A 21,053-nucleotide genomic window follows, 5' to 3' on the forward strand; every position below is an offset into this window, starting at 1 on the left:
GGCACTGGGCTGGAGGCTGTCTGGTCCCAGCGATTGATTAGTGATGCCTGCCCGGCAAGGGAGAGACTGGCTGCACGCCCTTGGGGGGGGGGGGTGTGTGCCCTTGGACTAGCATTGGGAGGTTCTTCCCAGCTGCCACAAGCCTCCACGAGGGAAGGGTCTTACGGGTCACGGGCAGAGGAAACAGTGCGAACGTGTCCGTGGGACCTGGGACTAAAGCACAGACAGCAGGTACTTTTACGGCAGCGCCAGAGCTTTGGGGAATCTGACGTCTCAAGCCCTAAGGGAGAGCGGGAGAAGACCCGCGGGCTGGCTCGCCGGGGCAGGATGCAGTGGGCACACCCCGGGGCCAGGGAGGCCCTCGCCCAGCTCCAGCCAGGGCACGGGCTGGCAGTGCCGCCTGCCGCTCTGCCTTCCCTCTGGTGCACACGGAAACCCAGCAGCTCCCACTTACTTGCTGCTGGGAGTCACCCCCACCGTACCCCCACTCCGCGGAGTGGACACTGGCTGGGACAGACAGGCTGCTGGGCTCCTAGACCGTGGAGCTGTGCTGTGCGGGAGCTGGGCGAGGGCTGACCCAGCTCCCACTCTGGGCTCCTCACTGTGGGCTGAGCTCACATGCAGAACAGGAACTTGGCTCCCCAGGCCCCTATTCCCTCACGCATCCCCGAATCTGCAGGCAGAGCCATCTCAGGGAACCCCACCTCACTCCCACCCAACTGAGGCTGGAAACATCCCAAGTCTGGTCCGACCTGGGCCTGTGCGGGTCGGGTCCAAATCTATCACATGCTTGTTTCTGGACCCACAACCCAGCTAGATGTCAAGTTCAGATTTTTGTTTATTTTTTTTCCCTAAAAGGCAAGGAAGTAGGGAGGGGACCAGCACCAAACCGTGCCCACTGCTGGAAGAACGGATGCATGTCCATGTACCTTTGTGGGTCGTCGCTGCCAGGAGCCATGGCAGCCCTCAAAGGACGTGTCCAAGGCTCACTGTGACACACATCGTCAATGCCCAGAGCAAGCTCAGGGGGGCAGGGACCGCTGTCGCCTCACTCGGGAGACAAGCAGTGCTGGCAGGAGGCAGCGTGGGAGGGCTCACGCCCAGGCCTGCTGATGGCAGGGGCTCCTCTCCTGTGCTAGGACTTGGGCGAGGTGAATGGGGCACCACCCCTCCCAGTGTCCACACGGCTCTTTGCTGGTAGGGTCTCAGCACCTCTGCTTTTTCTTTCTTTTCTTTTTTTTTTAAAGATAGTTAGAGACAGAGAGATCTCCCCAAATGCCCACAATGTCTGGGGCTGGGCCAGGCCTAAGCCAGCAGCCAAGAGCTTCATCTGGTTCTCCTAAACGGGTGCAGGGGCCCAAGCACTCGGGCCATCCTCTGCTGCTTTCCCAGCTGCATTAACAGGGAGCTGGATCAGAAGTGGAGCAGGGGCCGGCATTGCGGCGTAGCAGGGAAAACCACCACCTGCAGTGCCGGCATTCCATTTGGGCGCTGGTTTGAGTCCCAGCTGCTCCACTTCCCATCCAGCTCTCTGCTGTGGCCTGGGAGAGCAGTGGAAGATGGCCCAAGTCCTTGGGCCCCTGCACCCGCGTGGGAGACCTGGAAGAAGAAATTCCTGGCTCCTGGCTTCGGATCAGCGCAGCTCCGTTAGCTCTTGTGGCTAACGGGAGTGAACCAGTGGATGGCAGACCTCTCTCGCTCTCTGCTTCTCCTTCTCTAACTCTTTCAAATAAATAAAATAAATATTAAAAAAAAAAAAAAAAAGAAGTGGAGCAGCTGGGACTCCAACCAGAGCTCTTACGCAACGTGAGGTCGCAGGCTGCACGACAGACCTGGACGGGGTGAGCCCAGCAGTCTCACAAGCCCCGGCGAAGCGTCGTGTGATAACGAGGGCACCCGCCTGTTTGCCCCCTGGCTGGGCCCTGCCGGGCAGCCGGGTCCCAGACAGGTCTGAGCTACAGGGCCTCTCGGGGTTCGGGGCCTCCGCCAGCCCGGGGAGCTTGCTGGGTAAGCTGGCACGCCTCCGCCTCAGCTCTGCTCCCAGCTACAAACACTGTGGGTTCCGAGGGACTCAAGCCTCGAGGCCTTAAACTCAGGCAGAGGCTGCAGCTGCACACAGCTCGCAGTAGGGACCAGAGCGTTTGACACCCGCCTGTGGGTGGCCCTGGCCTGGCCCCAGCTGCACCTGCAGGACAGCAGCTCCCGTCCAGGGCCAGCTCTGGGGCTCCCGCCCTTCACTTCCGGATGAGTGGAGGACAGAGCTCCGGCGTGTCAGGCGGGGTGGAGGGGTTCCGCTGCCCCGCAAGGGGATGATGGCGCTCCCTGCGCACTGCCTGCGGCTGAGCATGGACTGGGCGCGGCTCACCCCTTCAGCAAGGCCAGTCAACAGAGGACAGAGTCGCGCGGGGCCTCGCTCGATGGCCACAGAGCCAATGAAAGCATGAGGCAGGGGGCTGGGGCTCCGGGCGGCAGGAGATGCAGGGCCACAGAAACACTGCCAGCGAGCCAGAGCCGTGCTGGGCCTGGGAGGGCCGTGGCCGGGTCTCCCCCCCCCACACCTTTCCTACGGCTTCTCCTAACTCAGAAATTCCCCGGAAAGCAGGGACAGGCTGGCTGTGGGCCCGGGTGGTTCCAGCTTCAAGGCTGGGGTGTTTTCAGTCCCTCCACAATTGGACACGGCTGCTACATCCTCTTTCTTGTAACTTTCTTTCTTTTTTTGACAGGCAGAGTTAGACAGTGAGTGAGAGTGAGAGTGAGAGAGAGAGAGAGAGAGAGAGAGAAAGGTCTTCTTTCCGTTGGTTCAACCCCTGAATGGCCGCATGGCCGGTGCACTGCACCGATCCGAAGGCAGGAGCCAGGTGCTTCTCCTGGTCTCCCATGGGGTGCAGGGCCCAAGCACTTGGGCCATCCTCCACTGCACTCCCGAGCCACAGCAGAGAGCTGGCCTTGAAGAGGGGCAACCGGGACAGAATCCAGCGCCCCGACTGGGACTAGAACCCGGGGTGCCGGCGCCGCAGGCGGAGGATTAGCCCAGTGAGCCGCGGCGCCGGCCTTTCTCGTAACTTTTAAAGATGTAAAAGGAAGGTGTGTGTGGGGAGAGGCGCGCAGACCATGCAGCTGGGAGGCTGCGTCCGACCCTGGCCGCTGGCACCTTCCTCCAGGCCGCCCCTCACGGCCCTCCTCACCCCCTTCCAGAGCCTGCCTGACGGGGTGCTTTAGGGATGGGGTACCCCTGCTTCTCCAGACATGAGGGGCAGCAGCCTGGCTCCACGCAGAGGACGCTCAGCCCGGCAGGGCACACTGCGCAAAGCGGGAGACTCCTGCACGAACAGACGCTTCCTTGGCAATTTCTCTCCGAGCTCAGGACTCAAACCCAAGCTAAGGGATTGGGAATAACACAGCGGCTCAAAGGTCAGGAAAGGGATCAGGCGCCCCCGGGGGTACCGCAGTATTCCCGCCCGATGCCTCGTCACCCGAGCCATCATCTGCTGAGACTCACGCCCCTCGCCCTCCACACGGCCCCCCACCGAGGGAGGTCGCTCTGGCACGCTGGCTGTGGGCACGCTGCCTCTCCGGGGGTGGGCTCCCTGCTCCCGCCCAGCGGCCCAACAGCCGTGCAGAACCGAGCGGGGCTCCATACCTTTCCTGTCTGTCTCAGTGGCGTGGACCAACAAGATGTCCCCAGATCCTCCACGGACGTCTGGGCCGTCGTCACCCTGCGGTGAGGACAGCAAAAGAGGCCATCGAGGTCAGGGAGCACCAGGCAGGCGCGGGACCCCGAGTCCCCTTCCCGTGCTCCCCTGTGTGCAGGCTGGAACCAGGCTGCGGATGCCCGGTACGCGCTCTGGCCTGCCCAGAGGGCAGGGAGCCGCCCACACATCAGCAGGCCCGGGGCACCTGGGTTAGGGGGTCGGTGTCACCGGCTCAGAGGCAAGGAGGGAGGCAGGACCACTGCCAGGCACTGCGGCGGCCTGTCCTGAATCTGAATCTGGTTTCCCAGGGGCAGCAGAAGCCGCTCAGAGTGACGCCACGGCTCCTCTGTGGAGCCTTCGTGCGAGGAGCAGGAAGTGTGGCAGGCGCTCACTCTGTGTGTGGCCAGCCCTGCCCGGCCAGTGAGGGACGGGGTCTTACTTCCACGCCACAGCAACAAGTCAGCCACCTGGCCAGGAGCCAGACAGCTGCCCCTGGGTAGGGCGTGGATGCCCAGGGCCAATGCCTGGGCTCCAACACGCGCGCGCTCTGCTCTCCTCCAGGCGACCGCAGCAAGGCTGCTCCCCGCCTCCTGCGCACGCCCACACGCCCCCCCCCCGCCCTCTCTGGGCCTCCTGCGCATGCCCACACGCCTCTGCCCTCTCTGGGCCTCCTGCGCATGCCCACACGCCCCCCGCCCTCTCTGGGCCTCCTGCGCACGCCCACACGCCCCCCGCCCTCTCTGGGCCTCCTGCGCACGCCCACACGCCCCCCCCCCCGCCCTCTCTGGGCCTCCTGCACACGCCCACACGCCCAGTGCTGGAGTCCTGACCACGGCCTGGGTCTCCCACTCTGGGTGGGGCAGTTATGCCTACAGCCTGATTTTTGGCAAGGGTTAAGAACCGATCTGGCCAAACGTCTCCCCCAGCCCTGCTTGCCCCCTACAGGCCTGGCCCCAGGAGGGCACGGGGGCAGCATCTGCCTTCGCGACCCGGAGCCAGAAGCTCGGTCACCTGAGCTGGGGGGCAAGGCTGGCTCGCCAAGCTGTTTCTGTTTCCAGAACTGCACGGCAGGAGGGGGAAGTGGGGCCCAGGACGCAGGGAGCCACCGCGCGCCCCTCAGGCTGCAGCTACAGGGGGCTGTTTTATCAACAACACGAAAATGTCTAGCAGTGATGAGGGCCCCCGTGCAGACTCCGTGCCGAGAGCCGATGTGCCGATGGCTCTAACAAGCTCTCCAGCCCGGCCCCTGGGAGCGTGGTGGTGCCACGTGACGCGTCCACAGTGACCCCAAGTCACTTTCCACGAACATCGGAGAAGGGGCAGGATGCCTGTGGAATTCCTTCCCTCTGGGCCCCGCGGCCTGGAGTGCTCAAGCTCATGTGCCCCCAAACCCCCTTGCTCTTGCTTTGGGGGGCGAGACGCAGAGCCCAGGCCCAGGAGTGCTCACCTCTTGCTTGAGTGTTAGCCTGGCCATAATTTCGTTGTGGTCGATGAGGGACAGCTCATCTACCTCGTCCTCCGACTGGGCCGTCTCTAGACCGTCTGGGGACTGGGAGGCCCTGCAGGGAGAGGCAGTTTGTGTTGCAAATGCCAAACGGGCCCCTGGGCTCCAGAGACCCAGAGGCCGAGGCAGTGCTGGCTGTGACGGGCACAGACCAGCGGCCCGCCCCAGACAAGCTGAGGCCGGAGCAGTGGGCGGAGCCAGGACTGCCCACTCTGCTGCCGACCAGCTGCGGCCCACGCCCCACCTGGAGCTGCAGGGGCTGGCGCCGAGCTGCTCACTAAGTGCAGGGCCCAGCCGCTCTTCGTCCCGGCCACCATCTACACACTGAAGGAGAGGGGTGCGGGAGACACAGCACCGGCCTCGGTCCCACCCCGGGTCTCTTCCAGGGACCCTCCGCTTGGTGCCGAGGCAAAGCGGGGGCCAGGCCGATGCCTGTCCTCCGGGTCTCAGCAGAGCAGAAGCAGCACTGGGGGGCGGAGGCAGGGGTGGGGGAGGGGCAGAGGGGACACAAGGGGTATGAGCAAGGACATGGGGTGGGACAGGCAGGCTGAGACCTGAAGCGCCGGACGGTTACACCTGTAGGACGGGGAGAGGGGAGAGGACATCTCCGGCAGGGCACGAGAGGTCCAAGGCCAGCTCAGGGCATTCCAGCTGGGTCTGCAGACACCGACTTGCCCCGTTCCCATCTTGCTCTTGTTCTCAGCAGCCGTGCTGAGCCAGCCACGTGGACACAAGTCACACTTTTAACCCTAAGTATCTGGGACACAGAAATATGTGCCCTGGAGCCTGGATGAATCCGCTGTTTGAAACACTGGCGTCCCATATGGGCACAGGTTCAAGTCCCGGCTGCTCTGCTTCCGATCTAGCTCCCTGTTAATGCACCTGGGAAGGCAGCGGGCGACGGCCCAAGTGCTGGGGCCCCTGCACCCACATGGGAGACCCGGAGGAAGCTCTGGCTCCTGGCTTCAGCCTGGCCCAGCCCGGCTGTTGCAGCTACTTTGGGAGTGAACCAGCGGATGGAAGATCTCTGCCTCTTCTCTTCTCTTTGTAACTCTAAGTTTCAAATAAATAAATCAATCTTGAAAAAACAAAACAAAACTGTGTCAGGGCCAGCGCTGTGGCGTAGCCAGTTAAGCCTCTGCCTGTAGTGCCGGCATCCCATATGGGTGGCAGGTCAAGACCTGGCTGTTCCACTTCTGATCCAGCTCCCTCTACTGGCCTGAGAAAGCAGTGGAAGATGACCAAAGTCCTTGGGCCCCTGTAGCCGCGTGGGAGACCCAGAAGCAGCTCCTGGCTGCTGGCCTTGGCCTGGCCCAGCTCCAGCCATTGCTGCCACTTGGGGAGAGAACCAGCAGATGCACACTCTCTCTCTCCCCCTGCCAATGTAACCCTGCCTTTAAATAAAAGAAAATCATTAAAAAACCAAAAAGCTCCTCAGTAAGGGAGTGGGTGGGCCAGGAGCACCTTGAGCGGAGCCAGGCTTCAGCATGCCTCGTCACCGTCCAGCCTGGGGTCTGACCTCTGGGGGAGGGGACACAGCCCCGTATCTGAGCAGTCCCTGTGCTCACCCTTCCTCTTTGTTTTTATTTGAAAGGCAGAGTTACAAAGAGAAAAGGACAGATTTTCCACCTGCTGGTTTGTTGAGGTGGATTCATTCTGAGAGGAGGAGCGTGGTGGGGGCAAGAGGTGCGGAGTCACCACACAGACCGCGGGAGCTGGGTGAAAGCAGGCCTGAGGCAAGCAGCCCACAGACTCGTTTATTTCAGTTGGTACAGCAGCTTATATAGCCGAGGCAGCCAATCCAGTCAAGGGGCGGTCTGTGCCCTAACCAATCACAGCCTGTTGCCAGGCAGGCTCTGTTGCCAGTGGCCATCTTGGCATGGCCTTCGAATTCCACCACACTGGTTCACTTCCCAAATGGCTACAATGGCCAGGGCTGAGCCTGGTCAAAGCCAGGAGTCTGGAATTTCTTCCTGGTCTCCCACGTGGCAGGGGCCCAAGCACTTGAGTCACCTGCTGGGTTCCCAGGCGCATTAGCAGAGAACTGAGTGGCAAGTGCAGCAGCTGAGACTTGAACCAGCACTCACGGGATGCCGGTGTCACAGGTGGTAGTGTAACCCACTGCGTCACAACGCTGGCCCCACCTGTCTGCTCATCACAAGGGTTGGCTGGAGCTCTGAAAACTATACTGCTGCTGCTAAACCAGTAAACCTAGCACCTGGAAACCTCAGCCTGGGGAAGGAATCAGACTTAGAGCACACGGCCCTGGAGGTGTGGGTGGGTGGGCACAGGGCCCCGGAGGTGTAGGAGGTGGGGGGGTCACAGGGCCCTGGAGGTGCAGGAGGTGGGGGGGTCACACAGCCCTGGAGGTGGAGGTGCAGGAGGTGGGGGGGTCACACAGCCCTGGAGGTGGAGGTGCAGGAGGTGGGGGGGCACAGGGCCCTGGAGGTGGAGGTGCAGGAGGTGGGGGGCACAGGGCCCTGCAGGTGCAGGAGGTGGGGGGGGCACAGGGCCCTGGAGGTGCGGGAGGTGGGGGGCACAAGGCCCTGGAGGTGCAGGAGGCATGAGGGGGCAGGCAGCCCTCCCCAGTGGCCCACCCCCACTCTCTCGTGTCTTTTTGTCTACTTGCTGCCCTTCACCAGTTCACGCTGACGTCTGACAATGACAGGCATTAGCTCTGCGAAGCCACTCAGGACCTCACAAGTGGCAGAGCCTTGACCGACATAGGCAGGGGACATGTGGAACATTCCACAGCGAGGGTGGTGCCCAGGCGATGCCCGTGTGCGGATCCCACACATTCTATTTCGCAAGTGCCTGCTGGGGAAGCGCACTGCATGTCTGTAAGCCTGGTCAGGTTGGCTCCTGCTAATCTGGAGAAACGCAGGAGGTGAGAGACCAACAACCAAACGCAAGACGCACGCGGGACTGCCCTTGGCTGCAGGGAATGAGGGTGTGGTGGGGAGACTGCTGGGGAACGGGACCCCGGTTTGCCTGTCGGGTGCCAGGAGGGACTCCCAGCTTTCTCAGGTGGAATAATGTTGTCACGAGATAATGTTGTCACGAGGAGGCTTTCACATGGGAGAGGCATGTCAAGCATTTGGGGGTCCAGCGTCGAGGGGTTCAGCAACACAGCCTATTTAGAAGGGTCCACAGGTGGCAGGGGTGGGTCTTTTACACTCCCCGGTGTACCTCAGCTTGAAGGGCTGGGGCCAAGGAGGCTGGGTCAGCAGAGAACGGGCAGGACTTGCACAGGTGAGCGGCAGTCCCAGGGCCCTGCGGGGTGGGGTTGTGGGGGGTGTCTCCTGTTTTCCACACTTCCTACATTTTTACCCTGGGCACGTATCATTCTGGGGACCAGGGAGAGCATCTGCAGGCCCGGTGCGCCGGCTGGCCCCCAAGTGCACACGCCGCTCACTTCCTACCTCTCGCCGCCGTCTCGGCTCTCCTTGCCAGGTGTGCCTCCGCCCAGCGCGGGATCCCTGGAATGGGCGTCTTTCCCAGCTGGCGACTCCTGCAAAGAGAAGCGAGTGTTGGGTTTGCACAGGTGCCTGTTCTGGGCCACTCTGTCTTCCCGACTCTCCCACCTGCCAAGTGCCTCTGGAGCGTAGGTTCCTAGAGAGCAGTCCGAGATGGGACCGTTCACGATGAGCACGGGCATTTATGGAGACACAGCCCCCTGGAGACTAGCACCCTGCCTCGAGAGAGGGACAGGTGCCACTCACTGGAACATCTGTCAGCGGCCAGCCCAGATGAAGCCCCCTGCACCACCTCTTCTAGAACATGGACTGTACAGCAGCCCCTCTGCTGGCCAAGGGCTCGGCACACCTCTCCTCTCCTAAGCCCACCATGCCCACTGCACAGACACTGCCCTGCCTGAGACGCGCCCAGACCACTGGCTGGCTCTCTCCAGCGGCAAAACCCTTCTGACGTCCGAGCCGAAGTCTGCAGGACTAAAGGCTCGGCCCAGGACAGTCCCCAAGGCCCCCTGCCCCCTGCCAACAGCCTCCCTCACTTTCTCCCAGCTCTGGGCTCATGCTGCTCGTGACAGCATGGCTTTCTGACGTCCCTCCCTGGTCTGCCCCAGCCCACGATGGAGCAGTAAGGTGGGAGACTACCTGGACGGTCACCTTGGAGAGCACCCCATGGCAAAGAGAAAGCCAACATTGCAAGTGGTCACTGGTAGAGGGAGAGTGCCAGGGAAGGCCAGGACAGACTCCACCATGCACTGGCTGAATGAGACGATGCCAGGGCGCAAGCCACTGCAGGGCACAGGCAAGCTGGGGACGCCAGCTCAGCTCCCACGCCCAGGGTCCAACTCCATTTCCTTTGTTCTGTGACTTGTGGGACTCATGTGGCGGTGTCAAGCCCCACGGGGGGCCACGGCAGGACCATCCTAATGGGGGTGGCCATGCTCTCTATGGGTTGAGCCCGGCTTTGAGCTGACCACTGGGGAGGACTCGAGTCCTCGGGGAACTCGGCCTCTCAGGCTCGCGGGGGAATTATTTCTGAAACTCTTGAGCTTCTTGTATTTTGTTGGAAAGCTGACTGCTGGATGGGACTGCGGTACTCAGTGCCTTGTGTGGGACGGGCACACCAGGGGGCTGTGCACCTGCCGGCAAGGCTCAGCGCCACACTCACTGCCTCCTTAGAAGTGGCCACGTGAGGGGAGGCAGCGTGCCGAGGAGGAGGTGGGACGGGGTGAGGGGGCCGTGTCGGGAGAAGCGTCGCCCATCCAAGGAAGGAGCAGCTCACACTAGCAGACGGGGCAGAAAGAAGTCCTACGGTGAGCCACTGGGCACGCGGCCAAGGCCCACGCAGGGCTGCTCCTGGCGATGCCTAGAAAACCTGTCGGCTCGGATTCTGAGCGTACTGAAGCGGGAGCAAGGGGGCCTGGCCTGCTGGTGACCAGGACGGGGGTCTCAGCCAGACAGAAGCAGGTGCAAGGGAAGTGGCCTCGGGACAGCAGGGGCCCAACCCCTGCCAGGCCAGGCCACATGCACGAGGCCGCCCCGAGGTTACTTACTCCTCGAGAGGGAGCCAGCTCCTCGCTGCTCTGGCCAGAGGAAGAGAGACTGACATATTCGCCCTCACTGGCGCTTCCACTCTGAGGGAGACAGGATGAGAGCAGAGACACATGGGCCGGGCCCTCCTGCCAGCACTCACGGCTCGGAGACGGCAGCCAGCAGCGCTGGCCCTGACCGTGACGCCCCCTTTTACAGGAGGGCAAAGACAGGGGCACTGCACTTGGAAGGGACTCCCCAGGCCCAGAGGCCAAAGCTGCGTGTGCCACCTCCTGTCTCTAGAGCGGGGCCCAGGTTTCCCGTGAATCTTCCCCAGGGTTTCCAGGGCATCACGGAGCCTGTCCTGGAAAAGGAGCCCCAGCAGGGTGGTGGGGGTGACGAGGGGGCCAAGCAGCCGCACACGCGGACGGCCCGGCTGCGGCGGGGCAGTGCTCCCTAGCCGCCCGCGTCCTGCCATCTGAGGCACTGCTGCCTGTCTCAGAGGACAGAAAGCCAGGCCTCTGCCCTGGACATCACAGGCAGCCCAACAGGCCACGGCCTGGACTGTGCCACTTCCTCACTTCCAGAAGGCTTTGTGCTTTTCCCTGCAGACCACCGGCTGGCCGGCAGTGTTTTCTGTCTCCTGCTTTTGGTAGCTGTTTCCAGGCGGTCCCTAGTTCTGGCTGGCTGGAACTCTGCACTCAAGGCTCGGGCTCCTGTCTGGGGGGCCTGGTCCTCAGGGTCGGCCCAGTCATGCTGCCCGGGCATGACAGGCAGGCAGGGCCCTCCGTGCGCAGCGACACCGCGTTCTGGGACCGTGCAGACGTGCAGGTGCATGTGAGTTCTCACCCAGTCAGTGAAAGAGGTTTCAGGAGGAAGGCAGACAGTGTTCCCATGGAAGCTGCTCTCCTGGGAAGATGAGAGAGGCCCGTCCACGGTGCTGGGAGGCGGACTGGCCACGGGTGGCACCGCTAAGTCCGAGCTCTGAGACTGGTGGACAGGTGGGAAATGTGGAGAGGAAGAGGAGGTAGGCGGAAGGAAAGGCTGAACGGAAGCTTGGTGGTGAGGCACGAAGTCCTGGGAGTAGGACCTAAACACAGATTTATACTGCAGAATCCAAGTGGCACACACACGCACGCACGCATGCACGCACGCACGCACGAGAATACGGGAAGAGAACAGACAAGAGAAAAAGCGATTAGGTTAACGGTGCCTCAGCAGTGACAGGCTGTTCACGGCGAGTCTAACTCGGGATAGGACAACCCCCACCATGGCTGGCTGACCTCCACAGTGTCCCCACCTGGTGCTGCTTCCTGGACAGGGGCCTCCAGGGAGAATGGCCCTGGGTGCCCCTGGAGGTCAGCAGATCCCGTGCGTGGCACAGGCGCCCACGGGTGCCACCGTGGGCAGGAGCAGCCCCCACACAGCCCAGCCTCTGCCCTCTGTCCTTTCAGGGACCTTACGGCTGGACTCAACACTGTGGTCACATTTATCCATTTTCAATCTTTTGGATGAATCTCTTTGGCTTTGTCATGTAAGAATCAAACACCGCAATCTTTGTAAATGCCGTATCTACTGCAGATCCTTTTAGGAGAGAAACCACAAGCCTCAAGATGGTTGGAAGGATTGTACTAGCCGAAAGTGTGGATAAACCATCCTGTCCGTACCCCCTTGGCTTCTCACAGAAACGCAGTGTTCTGGCAACAGCACTCTCGGGATTCTCACAGAGAGGGAAGCCTGACGCCAGGCTGAGAAGTGACCGCCAATGCCCACTGAGCAATCCCCAGGCCAGGGCTCCGGCCTCCTGGCTGAGGATCGCCCGCCTGCCTGCCTGCCTGCCTGCTGCTAAGGTCACGGGGGACGGGGCAGGGCCATGCCACCTGTGCAGGGCTCCAGATGGCAACCGCTCCCTCTCGCTCTCTGCACCTGCTGTGGACGAGACTTTCAGAGCCCACGCATACAGGAAAGAGAAAAAACAGTTTCAAACTAACTTATGTCCTTAAGCAGCTTTGCAAAGCAACCCTTTAACCTGCACAAAGAGCTACCAGGACCCAGGAACAAGGCAATCCCCCTCCACTGCGCCACAGCCCTGGCCCTTCCTGGCTGTCCCGATCACAGCCGGGGGCTCGCCCTGGGACTAGGTTTACAGCAGACCCCCAACGCCTGCCCCGGGCCACTTCTTACATGCCTCATTTCCCCGCCTGGGCCACACCCTCGAGGCCGACCTTCCGCCACAGCTGTCAGTCAGTGGAAGTGGCATCCACGGAGCACCAGCGCGGCCCAGGTTCCACCTACGCCCTCCTGTCCGGAGGAGCAGGGCTGCAGCCCGGGACCCCAGGCTCACAGCAACTGGCAAGGACAATGCTGGGACCCCGCTCTGGGCCTTCCAGGGCTTTGCGGTGGTGAGTCTGTGGTGGGGGCTGCTCTGACAGAATTCCCATAAACTCCTAGGCAGTGGCTTCAGCCCTGACTCCAGAGCTGTCCAATGCTCATTCCCAGGGCTCGGACACCTCCTGCCTGTGTGTTGCCACTTGGTTTAGGTAAGCCCACTGGCACAAAGCCCACCCTGCGATGGCTGAACACCTGAGCCCCACGCACACAACGGCTTCTGAACGGGTGGGCTTAGATTTGGCGAGCTCAGGACTCTCAGACCCCCGGGTTTCCCTTGGAGGACGGCTGGGGCTGGTGCCTCTTTCTACCCGTGGGGCTGTGGGTAAGTGATGTAAGTTCTTAAGCCCTAGCCAATCTTCAAAGTGGGGGGTGAAAACAGGGTTTCTGTGGTTGTCCAATGAGACAGTGCTGAGAGCTCTCGGTGTGACAAGCTCCCCTCCATGTCCTCTGCTGCCCTGACACGCAAGCCGGGGGCCCAATACCCCCAGCAACTGACTATGGTGTCTAATTAAAGTCCCTAAACCACTGCCTGGCCCGCAGTGGGAAGGAGGCTGGGGCAGCCACCCAGAAGAAAGGAGAGAGTTGGACAAAGGGGCCTGCCTTCCGCAGCACGGCACAGGCCCACACTCCGGTATTCCGGCTATGCGGTCCCTGGGACAGGAGCCAAACACCTTGAAGGGGCGGGGAAACCAAGGGAACTGGCTCCAGTCATCCTGAGGCGCATTCTGTGCCTTGGGGACAGTGCAGGGGCTGACGGCTGCGTCAGAACTCAGGATCACCCCACTTTCCACAAGTCCGGGTCTCTATCTGCTCCCCTAAGAGAGCCTTGCAGGCCATCTGCCGTCACACTCGGCACGCAGCAACGCGGCCTGGGGTTTATTTTGGGATCTGGCTGTGCCCGGCGCTGCTCGCTGTGCGGCAGGAATTTTTATTTATAGTCAGAGTGGGACGGCTTGGGCTGAGGAGTTTAGGACATCAGGGCCGCCTGCCGGAGCCCCCACGTTTCTGCAGAATACCTGGGGTGCCCGCCCCAGTGCCAGCCAAGCCACAGACCAGATGCGAAGGCCAGCAGGCCCAGGGTGCGGACGGCCTGTCTCGCTGAATCCGTGCGGAATGCTGCCACGATCCTAAGGATGAAGAAGCGACTCAGACCAGTTCACCTCTAACAACACACCGCTGGCAACACCCGGCGCGGGGTGGCCTCGGTCTCCTCTGGGCACGAGACAGGACCTACCCACGGGACCCTCCAGGTCTGCAGGACACAGCCCCATCACCCCTGCTCAGAGGAGCTCCAGAGCCGAGCGGCATGTGGAGAATTCCAGGACGCAGCAGGAGAGAGGTGGAATCCGCAATCAGTTCCTTTGAGAACACTGGAGTACCCGCAGCCAGGAGGAGGCTGGCGCCTTTGCATGTTAGCTGTGGGCAACTCGCTAGAGGGCAAAGCCACCCAGCGCTGGCCGGGCGCCTGAATCCAGTGACGCTCCCTCTCATCACAGCTAGGGACAGGCCCTGCGCTGCCTTGGCGAGGAGGCGGAGAGCAGGTCGCTAACTGAGAACCCTGGACCCTCGGCCTCAAGCTGCTCCCAGGAGTTCCTCTGATGACCAGGGTGACTGGGCCCGTGCGTCACAGTTGAGGGCGAGAGCCACAAGGACAGAGAAATGTGATCATGCAACTGGACAGACTCCCTGTGGTGCTGGAGGCTTTGGGAAGCAGAGGCGCTGGCCAGAGGGAGGGGCCTTCCACACCACCCTGGCCCAGGCGAGGCCCCTCAGCAACGTGGACCCGCTACTGGACAGCTGGGTCCTGGGTTCCAATCTCTCTTACTGAGAGCAAACTCACTGAAAGCAGCCGCTCTTCGAGGGTGACGGTGTGGGGTGTCACAGGGGACCTGGCTCAGTGCCAGTCGCGGGGGACAGGGACATGCCCATGTCTGAAGCCCTCTGCCTTCAACAGGGGACTGTGGCGTCACAACACAAGGCCCAGTTTACTTATTTTGGAAAGAAGTCAAGCTGTCTGGGGAGAAGTCTCCTGGGGGAAGCTCAGCTTATTTGGTTCTGATGGACAGGGCCGTGACTACTCCCAGGACACCGGGAAGGGTCCTGCCAGCACACCTCCTTTCTGCTCCAACGCAGGGGGGCCTGGGGCTTTCCTGGCCCCCAGTTAGCTCTGTTTACAAAAGCCAGGGATGGGCGCCTCGTGCCCCAGGGCACTCCCTTTTTCGGCACCCTGTGCTCCATTGGAACTGGATCCTGCATAACATCAAGCTTGAGTTTCCAGAGCCCTGGAGGGAATTCTGAAGCCGGCGCCACAGCACGGAACCTGAGATTCGTCACAGGTGGCTTTCTCTCTGCTCCTGGCAAGGACTGGCATTTCTGTGGGGCATCTGGCGTCACTGACAAGACAGCATTCATCTTATCAAAGTAGGGCAACGTCATCATCAGGTCACCTCCCCTTTCCGGGATAACCTGCTCCCTGGAGTTTATCTTTAGACATCAAATGAAAAATCCTGAGAACAAAGGATGCGAAAGAACAAAAAATGATTTACTTGGGAGAATTTTAGGTCATTAAGAATGGGGGGCGGGGGCGGCACTGCGGCGCAGCGGGTAAAGCCGCCGCTCGCTGCCTGTAGTGCCGGCATCCCATATGGGTGACGGTTCGAGTCGCACCTGCTCCACTCCCGATCCAGCTCTCTGCTATGGCTTTGGAAAGCAGTATAAGATGACCCAAGTCCATGGGCCCCTGCACCCACGTGGGAGTCCCAGAAGAAGCTCCAGGCTCCTGGCTTCAGATTGGCCCAGCTTCGGCTAGGGAGTGAACCAGCAGATGGAAGATCTCTCTCTTTCTGTCTCTGTGATTCTCTGCCTTTCAAATAAATAAATCTTAAAAAAAAAAAGATGGATGGGGTAAGAAATTAGGTTCCTTCTTATGGGAGGTACTTCAGTAACCTAAAACAAGAACTTATCTGAAAATACTACATTTTGGCCAACGGCTTCATGGCTAATTAGGATGGCAGGAACCCCAGTACACCGTAGGATGCCCTGTACATTCAGTGAGCACTGCCGTGAACGGCATCGGCTCCCTACGGGGCGGCTTCGCACACTGACACATGGTTCCTGTCCCGTCCCAGCCCGGAGCGCACTGCTCTCGGGTAGCGTGGATCTCCGGTGAGAGCCGGCAGCTTGGCGTGTCAGAACACGAAGGGCAAACGCCGGCGCTCACCGTCCAGCCTCCGCACTCCTGTTTCCACCTGTTTACTTGGCATTGAACAATTCACAGATGTCAGCCTAACGTGTAGCCTTCAAGCTGCAGATCTGGAGTCTAACCTCGGCTCCAGCTCCAGCAGGCAGCCTGGCCTCCAGACCGCGGTGGGATACTCTAGCGCTGGTAGCGAGGAGGGCCCCAGCCAAGCAGACAGGGACCCTGCCGTGCCAGCGGGGGCGGCGCCCTCACGGGAGGGGCGGTCCTGGTAGGGGTCAGGACAGCGGCAGCACAGTGCCACACTAAGGTTCCCGTGGTTGACGCCTGTCTATGAGCACAGCCCACAGGCCAGCCGGTGGACGAGAACCCAGAGCGTGGAAGCGGCGAGGCAGGGGCGGGAACGCACGAGTCAGCAGCAGCTGCTTCTGAAAGCCCCGGGCCAGAAGGCTCAGCAGGGTCTCCTGGTCACAGCCAGCTCCAGGCCGCCCGCCCGGCAGGCTGGCTGCTGTCCAGAGCAGGGGAGGCAGAGATCTGCACACGAGGAGCTGCAGAAACCAGGAAGGGCGCCTATCGCCACGCACCAGCCCCCGCAGGGCTCGGCCCAGGTGCAGTGGGCTTGAGTCTGGGTTCCACACGGGGGAGGCGGCGCGGGCCTGAGGCTGCCTGGGGTCTTCAGGAGGGTGGAAGCACCAACCCTGCTGCACTGCATGCCCCTGGGCCTTGCGTTTCCTGCTGGATGGATGGGGGGAGGTGCGGGACGGCTGGGGCAGGAGACAGACGTGAGTGCTTCTGGGAGCGGCCAGGAGCCCGTGTGTGGAAGTGGCCAGTAAAGGCCTCCCAAGATGGTGGGGACATTGGCCTGGATCTGCAGGGGTGAGGTGAGGTGAGGGAGGGAACCTGACCACAGAGGCTGGAATGCCAGTCAGAAGGGGGCAGGGTGAGACACTGGGATGGGGAAAGGTGGTGGTGGCGGTGGGAGAGAGGTAGACCAGCATGAGGACGCGACTTTGTGGCGTGGCATCAGCCGGCTGGGGGTGGGACGTGGCCACACGCAGAGGCCTCACTTTCCCTGGAAAGGAACTCTCCCGACGGATGCTGACGACCGAGGGGGCCACGCGGGGGCCACGGGGAAGTGAGGCAGGCCTCTGGGACACGCCCCCAGGGAGGCCCCGGGTTCTGCCGGACCTTCCCTCCCTCTCATCTCTCAGTGTGATTTGGCTCTGACATCAGGAAGAAACAGGGACAGAGGCCAGGGTGGCGGAACTTCTCTTCCACGGACGCACAGACGCGCCCTGGGCCAGGCAGCCTGAGGGCCCTTGGGTCTGCCCTCACTGCCCCAAGGCCACTCTCCTCCCTCACTCCATTCTTTCTCCTTCTCCATCTTCCCCCGGCTCCTGACTTTCAGCCCAGCCAGCATGGTCTCTGTGACGCTGATGGGCGAGTTCTAGAGGTCTGTGGTTGGGGGGGAGGGCAAAGAGAAGATGCAGACACACTGGGTGGGGGTGGGGTGGGGTGTAAGCAGCCCACCGTGCACCTTGGGGGCAGCCCTGGCTGCTTCATGGTGCGGGATCCAGGCGTCGGCATGAAGCCTGGGTCTTGTGTGGACGGCGCATGTCCCCATGTGAGTGCCTGGCCCAGAATGGGATGCCAGCTGCTCCACAAACCCCTGTCCATAGCTGATGTGCTCACGCTGGGGTGGCACTAGATACTGTACAAAGAACTGGGAGAGGAGCTGGCAGGTGCCAAAAGCCAGGATATACATGTTGAAATATCGCCCTGTAGCACCGGTTCAAGTCCTGAATGCTCCACTTCTGATCCAGCTCTCTGCTATGGCCTGGGAGAGCAGTAGAAGATGGCCCAAGTCCTTGGGCCCCTGTACTCGCTTGGCAGACCCCAAAAGAAGCTCCTGGCTCCTGGCTTCGGATTGGTGCTGCTCTGGCCATTGTGGCCAACTGGGGAGTGAACCAGCGGATGGAAGACCTCTCTCTCCCTCTCTCTCTCTGCCTCTCCTTCTCTCTATGTGTAACTTTTTCAAATAAATAAATCTTTAAAAAAAGAAATATAGCCCTATACCCCCACAAAAATGCACAAAATTCAGTGCACGCACGCACACACACACACACACACACACACCCCGAGTCCCTCCGCATGAGCCACACTTGACTTTCTCACCATGAAGATTTAAAAACATAAATGAAAGCAAACGACCGTTATCATGGGCCTCTTTCTCAAAGCCCTGATCTACCAGCATTTTTGCTCGTCCAGACTCGTTCTGAAAGCCAAGGTGGTAAGGAAATATTTCAACAGATTCTAGCATCGAAACGGGCCTCTGGCGACGTCAGCGTTTGCTCATCGCTTGCAGCGAGCAGAGAAAGGACGCACAAGGGAATCACGGGGGTGGAGCAGGGTGACTGCTCTGACGCCAGCAAACACCTGCAGGGCCCCGGCGGCCCTCACGGCTGCCCAGAGACTTCGATAACATTTCGGTCAAGGGCACAGTGAATATGGACCAAACCCAAACTCTCGGGATCCACACCAGCGGAGTTCAGAGCCAGGGAGGGGTCTGTGAGGCAGATGGCTGTGGGCTGGGCCACCTCGACAGCATGGCGGCCGGCCGGCGGGCACGGGAACCCAGGAGGCCGCCGAGGAGAGCCACACGGCTGTTTCTAGGAGGGAAGGTGAGGAAGGTGAGGCAGTTCCTGGAGGACTCCTCAGCGCCCCCACCCCTCCCTCATTTCCCGGAACTGCTGGTGACGCTCCCCAGACCTCGCACCAGGTCTGCATGCTCGTCTCCCGGGATTTAGGGCACAAGTCGGGGTACACAGGAAGTCTGTGGGCCTCTCCCCCAAGAGAGAACCCCAGAGATGGAACTGAGGGCTGACAAGATGGGGGGGCGCTGCCCAGGAGAAGCCGGTGTGGGGACACACTCACAGGCAGTGGCCAGAGCCCCAGAGGGCTGTGCCACGCAGGGAGAAACTCAGGACCCAGGGCAGTGTGTGGGTGGGGGCGCCGAGTCTTCCTGGAGGGGAGGGCCTGCGGAGGTGCGGGGGCTGGCTCCCCCTCTCTCCCACGACCTCAATCTCTGGGAACTCACATCGGAAGGGACGCTGGGGTTACTGGCCTCCATCCCTGGGGCGGGCCCCCTGCCTGGAGCTTTCCCTTTCCTCTGTCTCCCAGACACGTCACTGTCCCCAAGCACACCTTATGCTCCGGCCCCATGAGGCACGGTCTGAGCCCACCGACCACTGGCGTTCCCACTGCCTGTGGCTCTCAGGCCCCACTTGCTGCACTGCAGGCCCGTCCATCACCAGCACCGCGGGTCCCTGTCCATCGACTTCCGCAGCCCCCGGAGCCCTGGGAGCCCCAGGAGGAGAGGACAAGGGCACCTCCCGGCATGCACTCCAGCACCGCGGGTCCCTGCCCACCGACTTCCGCAGCCCTGGAGCCCCGGGAGGAGAGGACGGAACACCTCCCAGCATGCACTCCAGCACGCGGGTCCCTGCCCACCGACTTCCGCAGCCCCTGGAGCCCTGGGAGCCCTGGGAGGAGAGGACAAAACACCTCCCAGCACGTACTCCAGCTTCAGTCGCCCGGGCAGGCTTATTGCTCTCTGGAGTCCCCTGGCCAAGAGGTTCCTAACACTCAGGCTTTTAGTGAAGTAACAGGACACTGGACACTGTGACAAGAACCACACGAGACTGGACAGCTGCTGCACTCCCAAGTGGGCTTCAGAACTCCACGCTGGACTGATGACACAGGCCCGGGGGCGGTGGAATGAAGAAATCTGGGGATAGAGGCTACTCTGGCACTAATGTGAAGCCCCGGGTCTGGGCACATCTTGGGATTCAGGCGGAGAACACCTGAGGAGTAAGCTGGCCTGACACTAAGCCGCTCCCCGGGTTTCAGCACCTCCGACGGCAAACGCCCCAGCACCGGGCCCCTGCTACTGGCTTCCCGGGAGCTTTCCGATAACAGAAGGAAGCACCTTGGGCTCCTCCCCTTCGGCTCCTGCGTGGAGCTGGGACCGCAGCATCTCAGATGCAGGGGTCTCGAGACTCCTACGTCCCAGGGATGGAAACCGTGGCCCAGTCTTCATTAAGACGTCCTCATGTTTTCTTCAGTTCTGGAGCCAACAGTCCAGTTCACTTGCAGCCCTGTACCCTGTGGAAACCCTCAGGTAGCTCACGGTGTCTATTCATGGGAGGTGGCCCAGGAACCAGCCAAGAGCTAGCACTGTCTAAGAGCCAAGTTTTGCTATAACTGTGAACGGAGCTTGCCAGAGGTGCCCTCCAGGTTCAAGGGAGGCCGTGTGGCCAGGGCGGCTGAGGCAGCGTTCAGCCTTCCCTGCATGTCTGGGGCGCCGAGGGCCCTGACCAGCCGGGCCTCAGCACCCCGGGGAAGAATGCGTTCCTCGGGAGAGGCAAGGGCACAGACGGACTCCAGGCAGCACCACACCGGGAACCTGAGCCTGGGTAAGTCTTCAACAGTCACTCAGTCCAAACTCATCCTTTATATTTGTAGAGGACAGAAGGAAACCCAGAAAGGCTAAGCTGTTTGTCCAATTCTTGGTACAGAATTAGAAGCTGAACTAGACTAGAGTCCAGAACTCTTATGGCTTAAAGACTGTGCCTCCTTATGCACCACTGTCCCCTCACTTCCGTAGGAGACTCTTTACAGCAACGGCCGCAGCCACCCCCGCCGGGACCTCGGCTCCCGTGCAATGTGGCTTAGCACCGACTCCCATCGGCAGGTGCAGTCAGCTTGCCCCGGCCCTGACTCCGGGCTGGACTTGACTGAGTGGCTGCGATGGAAGTGCCACTGGGCCGAATCACAGCTTAGGCTGCAAGGTGTCTTGCGAGCTTCCATTTGTTTCCTTGGAGCCCTGTCAGCTGCCCTGCACACAAGCCCAGGCTAGCCTGCCGCAGGGGAAGGGGGGGGGGCAGGAGATGCCAGTGAGCCTGTGCCACACCAGCCACTCTGCAGGCAGAGCAGCGTGATCACCCCCCACCCGTGTCCTCATCAAGAACATCTGAAGCCGTTGAGCTCCGGGGTGGCTTGTGGTGCAGCGGGAGACAACGGGTACGGCTCTTACAGCGCGGACTCTCACGCACTTGGTAAAGCCTGCTCTCTTTGGCCTTGCTTCCAACACGAGGGATATTCCTTAGCAAACGTGGAACACCCAGAGGGCTGAGCCAAGACCCAGCAGGAGATCAGAAGCAAAAGGCTGGAAACATCTCTGCCACCTGAGCCAGAGTGGGAGCCACTCG

At 61.3% G+C, this 21,053-nt stretch overlaps 1 protein-coding gene across 13 annotated transcripts in view; it reads right to left on the reverse strand.

Moving 5' to 3' along the window:
- RAPGEF1 (Rap guanine nucleotide exchange factor 1) overlaps window positions 1–21,053 on the reverse strand; it is a 137,779-nt gene that overhangs the window by 8,966 nt on the left and 107,760 nt on the right. For 5 of the 13 annotated variants that reach the window (XM_051835417.3, XM_089321823.1, XM_089321828.1 and 2 more), the window contains 5 exons: window positions 11,046–11,303; window positions 10,220–10,300; window positions 8,619–8,707; window positions 5,140–5,251; window positions 3,641–3,716 (listed from right to left, as the gene is read on the reverse strand). In XM_051835417.3, coding sequence (XP_051691377.3) covers window positions 3,641–3,716; window positions 5,140–5,251; window positions 8,619–8,707; window positions 10,220–10,300; window positions 11,046–11,303 — 616 coding nt within the window. Of the gene's footprint in view, window positions 1–3,640; window positions 3,717–5,139; window positions 5,252–8,618; window positions 8,708–10,219; window positions 10,301–11,045; window positions 11,304–12,871; window positions 15,468–21,053 lie in introns of those variants that run through there. The other 8 variants (XM_089321858.1, XM_089321840.1, XM_089321843.1 and 5 more) reach the window with 3 other exon arrangements.

Source organism: Oryctolagus cuniculus, chromosome 1 (assembly GCF_051225735.1).
Source record: "Oryctolagus cuniculus isolate XC-2025 breed Fujian yellow rabbit chromosome 1, ASM5122573v1, whole genome shotgun sequence".
Classification (NCBI taxonomy): Eukaryota; Metazoa; Chordata; class Mammalia; order Lagomorpha; family Leporidae; genus Oryctolagus; species Oryctolagus cuniculus.